This window comes from Pleurodeles waltl, chromosome 5 (genome assembly GCF_031143425.1).
Source record: "Pleurodeles waltl isolate 20211129_DDA chromosome 5, aPleWal1.hap1.20221129, whole genome shotgun sequence".
NCBI lineage: Eukaryota > Metazoa > Chordata > Amphibia > Caudata > Salamandridae > Pleurodeles > Pleurodeles waltl.
In genome coordinates this window covers 1771166435-1771185371 of record NC_090444.1, presented here as the reverse complement: position 1 = coordinate 1771185371, position 18937 = coordinate 1771166435, and the positions used below count along the sequence as shown (strand labels likewise).

Genomic DNA, 18937 nt, shown 5'->3' with positions numbered 1-18937 from the left:
TAATGATTAAGAGAGAAGGGTACCTTGGAAAAGATAAGTGAACGGAGAGAAAGAAAAAAGGAGAGTGGAAGGAAAGGAAGAGGGAAAAAAAACAAAAATTAAAAGAAAATCTCATTGTCCCCTAGAAGTGAACTAGGAGACAGTTGAAAGGTGCAGAATGCCATCTAACCACTGAGGGATTCTAATAAGAGTGACCACTAGTTATGATTGGAGAATTTAACAATTCTATCCATACTCCAGCATTGACCATTATTTAAAACAACAACATTTCTCCTTATTTTGGTTATGTAAAAGGGACCTGCAAATTTAGAGTCTTTCATACACGACCTTGTCTGACCTAACGGTCTACATACTAATACTTGATCTCCCACCTTCCAATTTTGCATCCTAGTCCCGTACTTCATGTCATATCTTTGTTTATACTTGTCCTGATGCATCCTTACTTTTGTACTACTGTAAGACAATACCTTTTCGTTTTTGTTACCACCACCCAGCCATGATGGGAAGAATTTGGTGCAGGGTGTTCTGCCACGTAACGCAATAAAAGGAGAAATCTTGGTAATAGAACTTGGAGTAGTGTGGTAAGCCCACAACATCTCCCTGACAGCATCCTCTACATTTACATGGTTAATGGAGGCCAATTGGATGCACTCTTTAATCATTCGATTGGTACGTTCAGCCAGGCCATTTGCCCTAGGGCAATATAAGGCAGTGGTGAGATGTTTAATGCCCACTAAGTCTAGGAATTGCTTCATCATTAAGGATGTAAGTTGTACCCCGTTGTCTGTAACCAGCGTTTCAGGAATACCTTCCACAGCAAAGATGTCTTTAAGGAAGGAAATGACGGAATTTGTAGTGATTTGGTTTACGAATTTTGTGGATATCCAATGGGAATGGTAATCAATAAGGACTAAAGCAAATCTTTTTTGAAGACCTGAATAATTAAGGGGCCCAATGATGTCAAAAGCTAATTTTATCCATGGTTTATTGGGGACTTGAACCGGAGAGATAGGCGTTTTGCGGACCAGTTTAGATTTGTCACTTGCAGAACAGATCGAACATTTTTTAATTTCATTTTCAATTAAGGAATCCATATTGGGGAACCAAAAGCACTCTCTGATTCTGGCTTTAGTGAGACTGCGACCTAAATGGCCCTCGTGGGCAAGTTTGATTATTTTTAATCTAAGACTCTGAGGAGGTATAATTTTATCATTACGGAGAATAAAATTATTCTTTTCATTTATTTCCAATCTCACTTCCCAAAAGTCCTTAATGGATTCTTCCAGGTCTTTTCTTAATAATGGCCACCCTTCTTTGGCTCTTTCTTTTAACACAGATAAGGTGTCGTCTTGTTTATACGCTAGCTCCCATTCACTATTGCTAATGGAAGGCAGATCCACTAAAAGTATTGGAGATTCGTTAGTTTCCACCTCCTCCTTTGTGTTCATAGGAGATCTGGAAAGGAAATCAGCCGTAGTGTTTTTATTACCGGGAATGTACTCTACATTGAAGCAAAAGTTTTCGAGCCCTAATATCACCTGGCTATTCTTGGGGTGCTGTTGCTGAATCCCTTGGTGGAGAACACGTATACCAGGGGTTTATGATCGGTTCTTAAGACGAATTGGGTACCCCACAGAAAAAACTTAAAATGTTTTACGTCCCAGAAGACCGCCAAGGCCTCTCTTTCGATAACTGAGTAGTTCGATTCAGCATTATTTAGGGCCTTGGATGCAAAAGCAATTATTCTTTCTTCCCCGTCTACTATTTGAGATAGGGTGGCGCCCAATCCTAGTTTGCTGGCGTCCGTCGTGAGAATTGTCTTCCTGTTGTGATCAAAATTACTCAAATGAGGAGCTTCTACTATGGCTAATTTGATTTGCTCGAAAGCACTGTTATGATCCTCCGTCCAGATAAATGGTGTATGATTTTTTAATAACTCTCTGAGTTTATGCGAAATGGATGAATTTTTTTAAACATATTTGGACATGAATTCCGCCAACCCCAGGAATGATCGTAACTCATCCTTGTTTTTTGGGGGATCAGCTTTTTTTACCGCATCCACCAGGGAGAACTTCGGTTTGAATCCGTCTTTGGAGATTATATGACCTAAATACTCTACCGAACCCACTCCCAATTGACATTTTTCACTTCTAAGTGTGAGTCCCGCCGTCTTCAACTTCCGGAGCACAGCTCTTAACATCTCATTGTGCTCTTCTTCCGTGACCCCATAGACTAGAACATCATCCTGGAAACATAAGGTGTTAGGTAAGTCGCCCAGGATATTTTGCATAACTTTCTGAAAGACAGCGGCTGCTGAAGCGAGCCCAAGGGCATCCTGTTGAACATGAAAGAGCCAAACGGGGTGGTAAACGCTGTAAGCCACTTAGAGTCAGGATGTAATTCAATTTGATGGTATGCAGTTGAAAGGTCCAGAACTGAAAAATATGCTGCTTTGCCCATCGTACTAAGAACTTCATGGATTCTAGGTAGGGGGTATCTTTCCACCCAAATGTTCCTGTTCAAATCCCTCAAGTCAACACATAGCCTGATATCTTTACCGTTACTTTTTTTTGCAACCACAATGGGGGCCAACCATTCTGAACAATCCACTGGTTGTATAATCCCTAGATTTTCCAACCTGTTTAATTCTTCCTTGACTGCATTCTTTAGCAGGTGAGGAATTGGTCTCGTCTTGTGGGCAACCGCTTTAGCTCTAGGTTTAATCTTAATTTTATGCTGAAAATTCTTCAACAGCCCTAGTTTACCAGAGAAGATTTCTGGGAATTCACGTATAAAAGTTTCACCACCATTAAGACTCTCCACATAAATCACTTGATCCGGATTATTAGGGTCAAGCTTTATACCCAGTTCTTTTTGGTGTTGCCACCCCAGCAAACTGGAACCATCTTCCACCACATATATTTTACCAACGGTGGAGCGTCCTTTGAAAGAAATAATACCTGTGAACATTCCCTTTAGATAAATGGGATCCCTGTTATACCCTTTGGGACAAATGTCAGCTATGGATAAATCAATACCATTTTCCTTTTCAATCTCCTTAAGGTCCTGAGAATTGATAATGGTGAAAGGGGAGCATGAATCAGCATATGCCCTAATCGTCCTATTATTAATGGTTATGGTACATTCTGGATAACGATTGGAGTTACTATTATCAGACTTTACTTGTAATATAATCTTCTTGATTAACTGGGAAGAGTCTTCTGGCTTCTTATTATCCACCATCCTAGATGTGTCCTTGCATACTCTTGCAAAGTGGCCCCTTTTATTACATCGTCTGCACACTGCAGATCTGGCTTGGCACTGAGTGGAATTAGCCAAGTGGTTACTGCTACCACAACGGAAACAAGTAAAGTTAGGCTTATTATTACCATGCAGCTGGGGTGATTTGTCTTTACTTCTGATCTTTAGTATCTTATCTTCTCTGGGGTCACTTGAGATTTCATTAATATGTTCCTCAACAGGCGTGTGTCTAATTTCCTGCAGGCAGATTTCCGTGTGTTCTATAGATTTCGCAATCTCAATGGCTTCCTGTAGGTCCGGTTGTCTTTGCAGAAGCTTCTCCTGAATTTTAGCATTATTGGTACACCGGACCAACTGGTCTCTAATGAGAGAGTCATTGAGTTCTCCAAAATCACATAGTGTACATAGTCCTCTAAGTGCAGCAATATAGTTGGTGACACTCTCTTGCTTGCTTTGACATCTAGAGAAGAACTTGTGTCGCTCCAGGACAACATTAACACGGTCTCCAAACTGTTTCTCTAGTTTCAAACATGTAGTTACATATTCATCCTGTGCCAACCCATCAGCATTATTGGGATCTGGAAGAGAATCATAAATTTCCTTCCGTGAGTTCCTAAATTATGAAGCAAAATATGTTGCTTCCTAATCGGATTAAATTTGTCCCCCCCAATGGCTATGAGATAGGATTCAAAAATTTTTAACCAATCCTTCCACGGAATGTTGGGTTCCCCCATATCATTCAAGAAGGGAATGGGTTGGGACATCCCCGCTGCAGCCATCATTACACTTAGAAAATAAAGTAAGAGAAACACACAATTAACAATATAATCACAAGAGGGAAACACTAAAACAAAATCTGAACTGCAATGAAAATCGAAAAATTGATAATTATTAATTCAGTTTTCCTCCCTTTTTTTTTTTTTTTTTCCACAAATCAGAGAAACGATCTCAGTAATAAATCAATCCCATCATGCCTATATACTGCAGCATAAGTGACATAAGAACAAGTAGGGCAGATTACTGATGATATGCTTACAATCTTCTTTAAAATATTCTTGGATGTCCACAGAAAAATTTATTGTGCTGTGCCTGTCAGCGTGTATTAGTCTGACAGGCTTCCACAAATGAACTGTTCCACTCTTGATTACGAGTTTGAAAAGGAGCGTTGTGTTTGACGGTGTGTAGAGAATAACTAGATGCCTACAGAATTGTTCGTTCTGCTGTGTCAAACAGCGCGGACAGGCTTACCAGAATGAAGACCTGACACAGAACGCTGTGTGTGTCGGCGTGTTTAATGTTAACTCCAACGTCCGATGTGCTGTGCCTGTCAGCGCGTCGCAACTTGACAGGCCGCTGACAGAACGCGGCGCGTTGGGAGCTTAACCGGCCGCTGACAGAACGCTGACCGAACGCCGTGTTTGACGGCGCGTTGGAAGAAGAAAAACAACGTCCGTAAAGCTGTGCCTGTCAGCGCGTAAGAAGTTGACAGGCCGCTGAAATTGACACGCCGTGTCTGTCGGCGTGTTGACAGACGTCCGTAGCGTTGCGCCTGTCAGCGATTTGAAATTGACAGGTCGCAGCGAAATCCTACGTGCGTTGTGCTGTGCCTGTCAGCGTGTGACAGGCTGCCGAACCAAAACCGTTTAGTTCACTCTTCCTTTAATGCCCCGCACAAGTAGAAGACAGGTAACACAGAATCCGTTTCGCCAAATGGAGCACTGAGGTTAAAATTCAGAGGAACACTGCAGGGCAGAACAGGCAAAAGTGGATATGAATGTCACAGTGCCAAATGCCCCTGGAAAGAAGGGAATACACATGGGTGCTTGATAAGATAATATGCGAGTAAAGCAGGTAGTTGAATAGAGGCAATGTTGATAAGATTATCCTTTCGTCAAAATTATGAGTTATCTTCACCAATAGGCAAACAAATGATCATTGGTAAGACAGTAGGCTTAAAGTTCACTAACTAGTACTGAAGGCATGAATAGTACATCACAAGGGGTGGAGATGATGGTGCCCCCTTTCGCACTCCTCGTCGCCAGTATTATAAAGTCCACCACACGCAGTACTTATCTTCCAGTTCCAGACTTTATTCCATCTCCACTGTTCAGCCTTCATACAGTTATCTTGATCACCCCTCCTCCGGCTCCTCAGCTTCCACTTCTCCCTCCCCAACATTCTATTGCAGCCTCTCATCCCAACCCGAATGTTCCATATACCAACTTTCCACGGGGAGGAGGGTATACCATTCTCAACCTTATAATGTGCTAATACATAGTAATGAATTATAATTAATAAATACTAGAATAATATAACTGCTAAAATGACTTACACTATAAAAGGCAATAATACACTATTAGCAATTAATGAACATAGCTAATACACAAACTACCTTACAACAGGTACTCTCATTGCAGGCAGAGAAGTGCCGGTACTCACAGCAGTAAAAATAAAAAGTGCCGGTACTCAGTACCTGTGAGTACCGGCCCATTTAAAGCACCGAATATATGTATATAAAAGCTAAAAGCATACTCTCAGATCTTAGAATCCATGCAGCACATATCGTCATATGATGATAAGCATAAATTCAGAGAACAAATCAACAGCTATAAATGAGAACAAGCATCCAGGGCCCTGGGCCCATAGGCTATAGAGGAGTAGTGGTCAAGTTCATGATTTAGAGGGTACTTAAGTAAATAATGCAAAAACAGATGACAGGTTATGAGGTGGCTGGGTATGACACATGGCAGACGAAATGTCTGAGATAAATCGCCGCTCTGCACTTTATGTACACTTCAGAGTTGTTTGTAGCTCCTTGAGGTGTTCAACATTGCTCAAACCATAAACATACTTGACAGGTGCCATACATGTGTTCTTAGGCCCTGTTCCCCTGCACTCTGTTCCCTGTGCACCCGTGTCCCACCTGTTCTTTTAGTCAAATGAATCCTGCAAGAGGATCAGGACAACATAGGCGAATGGGAAAACAGCTTATATCTATTCCATTAAAAAATACTTTTTTGGGGCACGAATGCCTTAAAAGCACAAAACATAAAACACATGTAATCATTATAAAAACAGTACTAGATAAATTGGAGGTGAATTCCCACTTCAAGAATTTCTAGTAATAGGCACAATGCTTAGTATTGATGAATATGCAATAGTTGTTTATTACATATAGGAAAAGGAATCATGAGTAGCTGCAAGGCAAAACAATGCGCAAATTCCACTGTTGCCTGAGGTTCCACAGGTTTGTAGTCCAGTTAATTTATGACAATCTTGAAGCTGAGGTTAAGTTCCAAGGATCAGCAACATTATGGTCCAATCAACTAATACCAAGGTAGGAGAGAGATCAAGTAGCAATATTCGATGGAGTAACAGCCAACACGTGTTTCGCCCCTTTAGCGAGTAAGCGGGGGCTTTCTCAAGGCCAGTTCAGAACATATTGAAAAAACTTCTGACATCAATTGTCACAATTGTGGATAGAAATCTAACGAAACGGTGAGCAAAAGAAGTACTGCCAAAAGGTCACCGGCGCATCCTGTGATAAATCAGTGAATTAAAATAAACAACTAAAATACGTGTATATAGTGAGAATAAAAACGTAAAAAATCCCGAGAAGCACATGGATGAGAGCCCACCGGAGTAGAGCTTTAGTTCTCCATGGAGAATCTCAGTTTCAGTCTGTCTCTCCAGAATGACAGCAAAAATCGAGAAATTGAAAAAACCATCACTTGACTGGTGTCAGTTTTCATAATTCTTAGAGCCTTCTAGTGTTCTCTGATTCCCATGTTGAGGCACAATGCTAGTATCCAGGTCTTTCCACTCAAATGGTAAGCCGGGCAAAAAAAGATCACATGCTGAAGTGTTTCACTGGGCCCGCAGCAGCATGGACACGGCAGTCCCCCTGTCTTGAGCCACGTGCCCATTTGGCAGTGTAGGAGCAAATCGGCAAGGTCCCGTAGTAGAACTGAATGAACAGCCACCTCGCCAATGGAGGGTCTATCTCATCCAGAAATTGCTTGGGGAAAAAAAAATCCTTTAGTGTAAGAAAAGCATCACTGAGCAAGCCAAAATTTGAATGAGTATATACAAAATCATCCTTATGGTGCCAGTATTTCGACTTTATAAGTGTTTAAGAGGTTGCACTGCCCTCCTCTTGATTGCTCCAAAGACTCTTACACTCCATCTTAGTTAAAGAAAGACAATTTCACATATCTCAGCCAGGGTATATTGCAAGAATCAGGTATGCACAGTATGTCTTCTAGCCACTGGTAATATGAGCATAATTCGGGGGCCCAATTTCTCCTCCAATAAAGGATTGTTGTCAAACCTAGCTTATCTGTATTAGGCCTGAGGCCTAGATCCAACCTTAGGGGGAGTGGGAGAGTGCTAGTGGGCAGTCATGTCAGCTGGTGCATAAATCGATTTTCTGCCGATAGGAGTGTGGATGCATCCCTAAGCCCCCATAGTTCTGCGCTATATAAAATTGTACCCAGTGCCTGGAGGCAATAGATCTGGATCACTGGGAAAATAGAGTGGTACTTGAACCCTACAGACATTTTGACAGCCCCCCTGCTCCTTGTTCTGTCCGGAGCCTACGCTGGGTTACAAGGGGTTTCCAATCTAATCATTCCATCAGTGTAATCCCCAGGTAGTCAAAACCGCTTCAAGCAGGTCCCCATTAACATAGGATTAGGTCTGGTAGAATGTAAGGGGTTCAGAACCATGTGCTTGGTTTTCCTTACCTTCATCTCCAAACCCCTCTGCTTACAAAAAAAATTCAAACGATTCAGTAATCTTTAGAGGCCCACAGGTGATATTGAAAGAAGTAAAGTATGAGCTGCAAACATGAGGGCAGGTACCCTCATGTTTGCTAGATTAGGGTAATGGTTGTCATGGGAATCCAAAACCTGAACCAGACCATTGATATATAGCGTGAACAGGGTGGGTTTGTGCACAACCCTGTCGGACTCCTCTATTGACCGAGATTGGATCGGCCATTTTACCCTCCTGGCCGCATCTAACCCGTGCATAATTATTTTTGTGGAGTCTTATAATAACATGCAGTAGGTACTTGGGAACCCCCATGTCAGAAAGCAAAGCACAGGTCCACAAAAACGACAGAAAGACTGCCACCAGCTAAACTGACAGTTTTTCACAGCAAAAGCTGAAACCTGAACTCCTGATCGATAGTGCTTGTGCACTCATGGATCCCCGCTTGCAAAAGAGTCAGGATTCCATTGGAGGACAGCCACTCCTGAAGTCTATTGAGTATTATCCTGCTGAAAAATTTCTGTGAGCTATCAATTAAACTCATAGGTCTGTAATTGGTCAGTAGATCTCAGGAACCCTTTTAAAAAATGGGAATGATTTCAGCCCCTGACCAAGTAATTGGAATGGGCACCCCTCTCATTATTGTGTTGAACATCACAGCAAAATAGAGACTCTAGATATCCACTTGTTCCAGGAGTAAGTCCTCTGGGATCTTGTCTAACTCTGGGGCTTTACCCAGCATGATTCTCTTCTTAGCCTGCATTACTTCAGAATGGATATAACCTGGTGCTTGCCCGCTGCACCATCGTCAAAAGGTACATGCAACAATATCAAAGGATTGAACGGCTGATTTAAATTACTATTTCTGGAAAACCCAATGAGTGATGACCCTACCTGAGCCCTACCAGGGACATCTAGTCCTTCCTGCCGGCAGTAGAGATCAGTGGAATGGGAAACCCAGGCACTTACTTGGATGTTGTTCTAAACATGACAGAAACCATCTTTGCTTCCGGTAGCCACTATGTTCCAGAAGGAGCTGTGGTCCTTCCTCCTGGCAGCAGCTAAAAAGCCTCGCTCCCAGTTCTTTTTATCCTCAGTAAAAAAAAAATCTATAAGCCCTCCTCATAGCTTGGATCTGAAATCAGACTTGCTTCTTAATAGCTAGGGTCAGGGTTATCCTGGCTCCTCTACAATCTTTATCAAACCACAAAGGCGGGTTCAACCTTTTCACAGTCCCATTGCCTCGGTTAAAAGAGGGCCTATAGCTTGAGGAATAACTGGCATACCCCTTCCAAGAACTCCTGAGATTCCCTTCTCTGGTCTAGGGATAATAAACCCTCAGTAGAATTCTTTATGGTGCACATTTAATTCTGCACTTTTTGTTGGCCACTCTAAGCCTCCTATCGAAGGACTCCAAGCAATCTTTGGGAATGGTCTGAAGGTCCTTTTTGAGGATCAAGACAAGGGCATTGTGATCACTATGATGTCTCGATACTATTCTCATGTCCTTAAAATAGGGCCAAAGTCTTATGTCCAGCGGAATATAGTCAAAAAGGCTTGTGTTATGTAAGCGATTAAAAGTATGACTACAATTTCTAACAGAGGTAAAGCTACTGTTGCATACTCAAAGGCCCTGACTGAGTCTGAATGCATTTATTTGCACAGCCAGTGCAACCATCTCTTAATAGGGGGAATATCAAGCCTCGGAATGGACCATATACTGTCCTTGTCCGCTGTTATGGCCACACAGTATGCGCCCAAAGGTTCAGATTGGCAGTTAAAATCTCCCCCCACAATTTTCCTCTCTGAGGCAGGGAGAGCAGCCAGCTGGTTATTAGGAAGATCAATAACCTGCGACTCAGCTTTGCACCCCGCTGGTCTGCAATAAATATTATATATATTAGCAACCTCCTTCAATAGAATTGCCAGTCTGATACACATGATATCGGGGGAAGCCTTTTTAATCTCTTTAAGGCCACAGGTAACAGTTGTCCTAACCGAGACTGTGACTCCCGCAGATGGCCTGCCCCTCCCTGTGGTTATGGCTTCATGACTAAAATAGGTTGAAGTGCCCAGGTCTCCTGGAAGAGACAGATATCAAACTGATCGATGAAGTGACACCACTCAGTGTTCAACAGTTTTGAGGCCAAGTCGGCTACATTCCACAACACCAGCAAGAAAAGTGCTGCAAAAAAGGAAAGCACATCCTATGAAATAATAGATTGTGCTATGGATCGACTGGATTCTGGCAGCTTGCAGGAGCCTCGGTCTTAATGGAGGCAAGGATGTTTAAAGTGTACTTCTTTTAGGCCGGAAGTACAGACAAAGATTTTAGACATGGCCTTTGATGAGCAAGCACTTTTTGGGAAGAGCGTTGATGAGGCACTGCAGACTATAAAGGTGGACATGGAGGCAGCCCAGTTGTTGGATACTCTGCAATTCAGAAAACCTCCCTTCAGAGGAGCTAGATGGAGGGGCCTCTCTTCATATAGAGGAGCTTATCAAAAATGTCAGCAAACTTACCACCAATATAGGCCTTATTTCCAACAGCAGACATATAGGCAGCCACCTTCAGTGGCTTATCATAAGCAAGGCCCTGGTAGGAAACGGGTCTCTCACAGGATGGACTCCAACAAAAAAAGTGACCTTTATCGAGTGTCAGCTACCACCACTTCCAAATTGAAACTGGGTGCAAATATTACCAACTACCATCTCCATTGGCAAAGCATAACATCAGACAAGTGGGTACCAGACTTTATTGCCCACGGACACACTCTGGAGTTTATCCAATGACCACCAACATCTCTGCCAACAGGTGCGCACCAACCTCATCTTCACTTACTACGTCAGGAAGCCTGCATCATGCTGGAGAAAGGAGCAATAGGGAAAGTTCCTCCATCCCAGAGGGGAATGGGTTTCTTTTCCCATTTTTTCCTAATCAAAAATAAATCAGGGGAATGGAGACCCATTCTAGACGTACGGTAACTGAAAAAGTTCCTGAAGTAGCAATCTTTCCATATTATCCCTCTTTCAGACATTCTCAAGCTTTTGAACCACAAAGATTATAAAACCACCTTGGATCTACAAGATTCGTATTTTCATATCCCCATTCACCCCGAACACCGAAGCTTCCTCAGATTCACAGTAGCCGACACTACCAATTCAAAGTTCTTACCTTTGGTCTCAAGTCAGCGCCATGTATTTTCACCAAGTGCCCAGCCACAGTGGCTGCCGCGCTAAAAAGTTCAGATCATCAGATACTCTTATATCTCGACGATTGGTTGATCAAAGCACCATCGGCCACTCAGGCAACGGAAACCACCTTAGCCTGCCTAAAACTCGTCAACAACCTGGGATTAACAGTCAACCATCTCCAATCCTCCACTGTACTGACAATGTGAATGCTATTTCTTGGAACAATTCTAGATACCTGACAAGACAAAGCATACCCGTCGCAGGACAGACAACAAAGATTACAACATCTGGCAGTGAAAATTCAAACAAGAAAGTGCGTTTCAGTACGCATATACAAATCGCTTTTGGGGATGATGTCCTCTTCTATAAATCTCCTAACCTTCGCTTGGCTGAAGATGAGACCATTGCAGGAAGAGCTCGACAAACAATGTTTGCAAGTAACAGGGTCTTATGAGGATCCAATCAAGATTACACCTCTAATTATATCAGCATTGGCTTGGTGGACAGTTACACGCAATCTAGTCAAAGGCCTCTCATTCCTTTCTCAGCTCCCTGACTACATTATCACCATGGATGCATCTCTGGAGGGATGGAGAGGACACTTACAAGAATTACAAGACCAGTGACAGTGGACTGCAGATCAAAAAATTCTGCATATCAAACACCTAGAGCTTTGGGCGATTTACCTCAGTCCTCAAGCCTTCCTGTCGAGAATAGAAAATACTTCAGTCCTCTTGGGTACAGACATCACAACAAGCATGTTTTGCATAAACAAGCCGGGAGGTACCAGATCGCTACCCCTATCGTCAAAAGCGCAGAAGGTTTGGAATTGGACAGTGAAGCACGGCATCACTCTTAGAGCAGAGCACGTTCCTGAACTCAACAACACTTTAGCGTACAGCCTCAGCAGAATGACATCAACCTGCCACAAATGGGAATTGGATCAAGCCACTTTGGACCACATATTCTCTCTATGGGGCAAGCCTACATTAGACCTGTTTGCAACACCACAGAACAACAAAGGCTAGTACTTCTCAAGCTGGCATCCCCATCCATGATCGTGAGGGAATGCCTTTTTGATAAGATGGTCCACGATCTTTGCTTACGCTTTTCCCCCAATTCCTGTGATCGCAAAGGTTCTCAGAAAAATCAAATTAGAGAGGTGTTGAATCATACTGATAGCTCCCATGTGGCTCAGGCAACACTGGTTCACGGAGCTTCTCCTACTATCCGAAGTCAACCACATCTGCCTCAAGCCAGTGCCTCACCTGTTATCGGTGAACAGCAGCCAAGTACATCAGTATATAATCCGGACCCAGCATCTCTCCACTTGTGTGTATGGCTCCAGAATTCAAAGACCTGAACATCTTGCAGGAGTGTCAAGAGATTTTATCTAAAGCGTGACCAGACTCAACTCTGAAGACTTACAGATTCAAATGTAAAAGATTCTGCATGTGGTGCCAGAACTCTGGCTTACATCCTCTTCAAATCTCACCGGAACAGCACCTGCCTTACCTGCTCTCTCTGGCTCAGTCGGGTCTGAGCACTTTCTATATATAAACTCCATCCATCCCTGAACATTTAAAATGCCACAACACCCTAAACTGCACTTGTTCCTGAACCCTAAAACTCTTTCTGCCCATAAACTTCACCCATCCCTGATCCCCCTCCCAAAAACCCCTCACCACCCCATAAACTCCACCCATTCCTGAAGCCTAAAAACCCATCACCCTGAACCTGAAAAACCCTCACTAGCCCAACACTTCTCCCATCCGTGAACCCTAAAGAAATGCTCAACACCCCCCATACCCCACCCATCCGTGAACTTTAGAAACCTTTCACCACTCTTAGACTCCATCTATTCCTAATCTCTAAAAAACCCTCACCACCCCTAAACGCCACCTATCTTTAAACCCAAACAACCCCTTTCTCTGCCTGAACTCCTCCTATCTCTGACCCCTAAAAACCCTTCTTCACCCCCTAAACATCACTCATCTCCGAACCCAAGAAATCCTCACTACCCCTAACTCCCCCCAAGTTTAATGTAATTGTGGAAGTTGTATGAAAGTTATCTTTTCTTTAAAATGTTTCCTTTAATTTTCGATTAATTTGTGTTTTCTTAAAGTTGTATTTCCTCAAAAGTGGTTTTCCATTATTTGTTTTCCTCTAGTATGGTTTCTCAGTTTTTGTTTTTCCACTAATTACCATACATACATTTTTATTGGGTCAGTGCTACTTTATTTTTTCCTTGGAATAAGTGGGTGTGGGAGGATGAGCATATGCATGTTGATTGTCTTTGACCATGTATGGTGCTCCGCTACGTTCGCAATATAGAAATACCATAAACATAAATACTTCCATTCTTACATACATACACACAAATACTATGGCAATAAATATGGGACTGAAGTACTCCTTCATCATACCTGTTGCACTTTTTGTTGGAATCAGAAATGTCTTATTAGCCCAAGGTTGTAGGTGTTGGCCTGAGGGCTAGACTGGACTCCAAGCCATGGCTTCTCGGCTCTACTCCCAGTGTCCCAGTGCCTGAGTGGAGACTGTGGGTAATGCCAAGGATAAGCCGTGGGTCAAGGACCTTCTGTCTGTGTTTTGATTAGTAATAGTGGTGCTGTGCTGGACAACATTTAATCTTGCTTCAAAATTATGGTGCACAAAATGGAAAATATGCAATTGTGTGTTTCAGATCATTTGCACGACTGGTAGTAATCTATTTTTCTTCTTTTAGGGTATGGGAGAGAGCACCTCGGAGCCTCCTTCTGCTAAAAGTCATCGGACGTCTTGGAGTAATAGTTTTAGCACCTCTCAAGACAGCTTGCCATCTGATGAAGGGTATGCCCTTGAGTATGAATATTTAGTTTTAGGTTGTCTTTGGAGAGCCTTCAGTAGACTTGGGGGAACTTCCTAGTTGTGTTTGCATTTTGAACTATGTATTTGCAGCAGGAAAAAAACTATAAAAACATGATGGGTGAGTTGAATTACCCCTATTCACTGGTAATTACCCAGACCACATTCTGGATCATTGTGTTTTTTGTTCACTATTTCTCTTGGAGCAGGAACAATGATGATTTGCTTGTGGTTTGTTCCTGTCTTTATTGACATAGTGAGCAAGAAGCAGTGGGCTGTAGTGCAGCCCAAATAAATTAAAAGAGGGTGAGATTAATTCAATCCTTCTATCCACCATTGTTTGTTTTTGACAGTGAGTCCCACCCTATATAACTCAATGTCCACCTCCCTGATGATGCCCAACAAGACCAAAACTAATCTCTGCTTGCTTGTAATTCCCTTCATAGGGGGTGTCCTGGCTCTTCAGACTCACTTTTCTTTTAGACCACTGGAATGCAGCTGAGAGTAATTATCAGTGACTGAGATTAATTCAAGAACTCCATCCATAACTTGTTTTACTTACTTAAGTGCAAATTTGGCAAAAGGAGGAAAGTTATGGCCCATCCTAGAGGCAAACCTCTTGTCACATCCATGCATATTAAGGGGTCAAGATATGACTAGTTTCTATTTAGGAGAAAATCCAATGCCTTTTAGTCTATAAAATCGTGTCCTGATGGCATCATGCTGTCACTTGTCTAAGTGAATGGCCATCTTTAGAAACTGTGACAGTAAGACCTTGTAGACACTTTTTTGTGAGGTTTCCAGCTTACAGAACAAAACTCACAGTAATCTTTTTTCTAATAAACTATTTTTATTGAGTTTTGGTAAAGTAAAACCAACAAAAGCATACATACAGTGCAGATAATAAATAGCAAGACATTACATCATCCTCACATAGGGGCACCGGAGGTCGATCGAGTCCATATTCAAGTCATGTGAGAGACATAACCACAGTATGCACAGTACCCTCCATTCCGCCATCCAAACCCAGAGCATTGTGTGGCCAAACATTAAACGCCTTATGTAAGCAGGAACATATCCATACCATAGTTGGCCGCCCCCTTTTCATATAGCTCAGAGAGTGACCCCTTCCCCTCATCCTCCGCACTACTTATGAAGCTTGTGTCCTCCCCCAGTAAACCGTTCCAGCAATGTTCCCCAAGCCGCTACATCAGCGAGTACCTTTTCTTCTCTCCGTGCCAGGCACATATGCTGCTCTTCGGCTGCACCCCATTCCAATAAGTCCCTGAGCTAACTGGAGACCAGCGGGCTCCGAGAGCACATCCAGCAGATTGCTCCTCTACGTTTGGCAGCACCAGCGCAAGCTGCGCCAGTTTATATGGAGTGCCCTGACCTCCTGGCTTCCGTAACACTCCCAGAAGACAGTCATCGGTGCTACTTTTAACCCCAATCCCATGGCCCCCACAATCGTTGCCACCACTTCCTGGCAAAAGTCATGCACTGCCCTGCAGGCCCAAGCCAGATGAAGGAAGGAAGCATCAAACATACCGCACCAAGGGCAGCAGGCTCTACGGTTAGGGTCGATCCTGTTTAGTCAACTTGGTATAAGATATAGCATTCAGTAATCTTGATCGCCTGACTAGGATTTGGCCTCACTAGGGCCTTCCGGTCTTTACACCCATCTAAGCCATCTAAGCAAATATATCTGTAATAAAAAAGAGTAGGTTAGAAATTAGTTTAAAACGTAAGTACAACAAAATATTGTAACTGACATACAAACCAATGCGAATGTTTTAAATAATATAACCAAAATAATGATTCTATCAATATCGTTTTTGTGGTGAAATTTTTTTTTTGCTATAAAACCCATTCGACTCTTTAAGGACATAACTTACATTCAACATGGTGGGTCCTTCTATACCCAAATAAGACTTCGGGTTGCATAAAAACTGTGTGTAAGCCCTGTACCACTCATTAATTTCAAACCATACAGTGCCCTGATACTGTTCCCCTAGGACCTGTCCCTGGAGGCAAATAAAAGTCCATCAGATATTTTCCACAGGAAGGCTGGGGTGGCACAGTTTTACTCTTTCTTAGGTTTGGGTTCCAGTGAAAATGTTTAATGGATAAAAGTGCACACATTTCAAAGTTCCCTCTGCATCCTAAACATAGGAGCAGCTTGCCCTTCTGCATATGTTTTGCCACTGGAGATACAGGGGACAAAGTGCACCAACATGCTCCAGGAGGCAAGCCTAGATTCTCCTTTGAAAGTCCCTGCCTTGCCCTGCAACCAAATTCCTACCCAAGTATAGCATACCTTCACTCCACTGAAGTCAGTGTCACCTCCATATTCTAAAAACATCGAGGACACACACTTTTCTTAAAGTGAATCCCTCCAGACACAGCATACCAGGTAGTGGTGTCCAACTCTCCATTTGCTCTAATACGTCATTTTCCTCTCGGGTGCCCTGCATTGTTATTATTAACAAGCACTGTCAAAGGCAATATATCTGGTGGTAATGTGCTAACACATCCCAACAGCGTTTGTGCATGCCTTTGTTTGCTTGCATTAGCACATGAAAGCCAGACTGGTTGGTTTGCCTTGCATTTGCTTTGTTTATTTTCAGATAGTAAACATCAGTGACAGCTTATCTGTCTGACTGAGGGGGCTGTTAACTCGCAGAGGAAGGAATTTCATTTTTGTGTTGTTTTTTTTCTTCTAAATTGAGGGTCGACACTGAAGCAGCGACACCGCCACAACTAGTCCCTCGGCGCCAGGTTGTCCGCTCAGCAGAAGTAACAGAGCAACTGAAGGAACTCAACAAACTCATGACTGCCAAGGAGTTCCAGAGCAGGACGGAGGGAGTGACCCTGCTGCTGGAGCACTGCAAGAATAACCCCAAATTTGTTACCGCCAACATCATGCAGGTCAGTCGTGTTCTTCTTTTCCATACATCGACAGACACTGAACTTACAAACTGTGTGTGGGCCTCAGTCACAGTACTTGTTATCTCTAATGTCAGGCTGCACTCTGTTCAATTAACAGAGCAAGCCAATTTCACGATTCTGCATCGTGAGTGTGTGGGTGTGTGAGTGCTAGTGCGTGCACATCTACATGTGTGAAGGAGTAGCACACAATATGGGAACCAGAATGTACCTCACAGGGAATGACAACGCCTGATTGAAACAGAAACACCAACACAATGAGGGCCACCACATGCACAGCAGGGACCAGAGTGTATGGGGAGGTAGTGCAGTTCTATAATGTAGCACTGCTGAGCTACACTCTCCCTACTAAATATCGAGGGCCCATCCTAGACCACAGGTTCTGGTTTTCTATTAGCTCATTCAGTTCACCCACCATATTGTAGCCAGTCTCCTGATGGTGTTGTCTGGGCAACATTTTTGAGGGCAGCACCCCAAAATCCAAAATATGGGTATGAAATTTTGTAGGTAGCACCATATTTAAACGGGAGGGAGCAGCAGTCTGGTTCCTTCAATGTGCCGATATTTACAGCCTGAACTCTTGTCTGAAATAGAAACGCCTTATGTATAAAATGTATGTACATCTTGATATATTTTGATCAACATATAATCCCATACCACCTGTCTGATGTTTTATAGCATATGGTAAAATCAGGAAACCCCCAAGAAAATAATGTATACAAACATAGGCTGTAGCATGTTTGATCAATAAGGGATAGTAGAGGCATAGTATTCACTGTGCATCTTCATAGTTCTTCTTTTTATTCTTACTGAGGGTATCATTACAGGGCTCGAAAAATCCACTCGACCACTTGCATTACCCAGTCTTATTTGATCGGGTCAAGCTATTTTTAATACTTAACTCCTCCCTTCTGGCAAGTTGACACTGAACAGGTGTCCTGTTCAGTTGAAAAGTGGAGGGGCAATAAAAGATGCCTTTAAATCTTGTTCTTATGTCACATTTCCTCTGTATTCACAGACTGAGGTCAAAAGTCAGTTTTTCTTACAATTAATTTTCCTTCTGACTGCGAAGTTCCAGGACTTTGTAAGGTGGACTGTGTGACCTGCTGCTTAGAATGTAAAATAAAAGGATATAGGGTGTCAGGTTTTTCCTAACCCACAACATTTAAATGACTAAGTCAACTGTGCAAACATTTAAAAATATATTTCAGTAGTTGTGAAAGCCCTTTTTATATTTTTGTGTTATGAAAAAAGGTTTTATTAGGATGAAAACAAATCAGAATACTTTACATGTTGATGCACAAAGGATATGATTTCTGAAACCCAATTTTCACAGATTGTTGATACACTGTGTCCCTCATTACAACCCTGGCGGTCGGTGATAAAGTGGCGGTAATACCGCCAACAGGCCGGCGGTAATAACTGCGAAATTATGACCACAGCAGAAACTGCTCAGACTGAAAGCCACTTTAACACACCGACCGCCAGAGCGGAATCAACAGGCACCACAGCGGTAACCGCCTACAGCCAGGCGGAAGACAATGTTCCGCCCACTGTATTATGAGACACCAATCCATCACCTTTTCCGGGGTGGTACGAATGACATCAGAAGCCTGGCGGAAACACTGTACAGAAGGGAAACCACTCACCTCTGGAGACTCAGGGATCAGCCACGATGCCATGGAGCCCGAGTTGCATGTATTCTCCATCCTCTTCTACGTGCTGCTCCACTACGAACACCAATGCCGGCGAAGACGACCACAGTGAGTACTGCCGCCTAGCACACAGGGGAGGGGGGAGGAAAAAGAGAGTGACAAACACACGCAACACCCCCACCCCCAACTCCATACACACAAGCAGATGCAGTAACATAACATATTCACCCTGTACCCCTCAG

General features: G+C 43.0%; 1 protein-coding gene across 5 annotated transcripts in view; it reads left to right on the top strand.

Moving 5' to 3' along the window:
• The window catches only part of TOGARAM2 (TOG array regulator of axonemal microtubules 2), a 447421-nt gene that overhangs the window by 406668 nt on the left and 21816 nt on the right, over window positions 1-18937 (top strand). For all 5 annotated transcript variants that reach the window (XM_069236205.1, XM_069236204.1, XM_069236208.1 and 2 more), the window contains 2 exons: window positions 13976-14079; window positions 16824-17022. In XM_069236205.1, the coding sequence (XP_069092306.1) occupies window positions 13976-14079; window positions 16824-17022 (303 nt within the window). The remainder of the gene's footprint in view (window positions 1-13975; window positions 14080-16823; window positions 17023-18937) is intronic.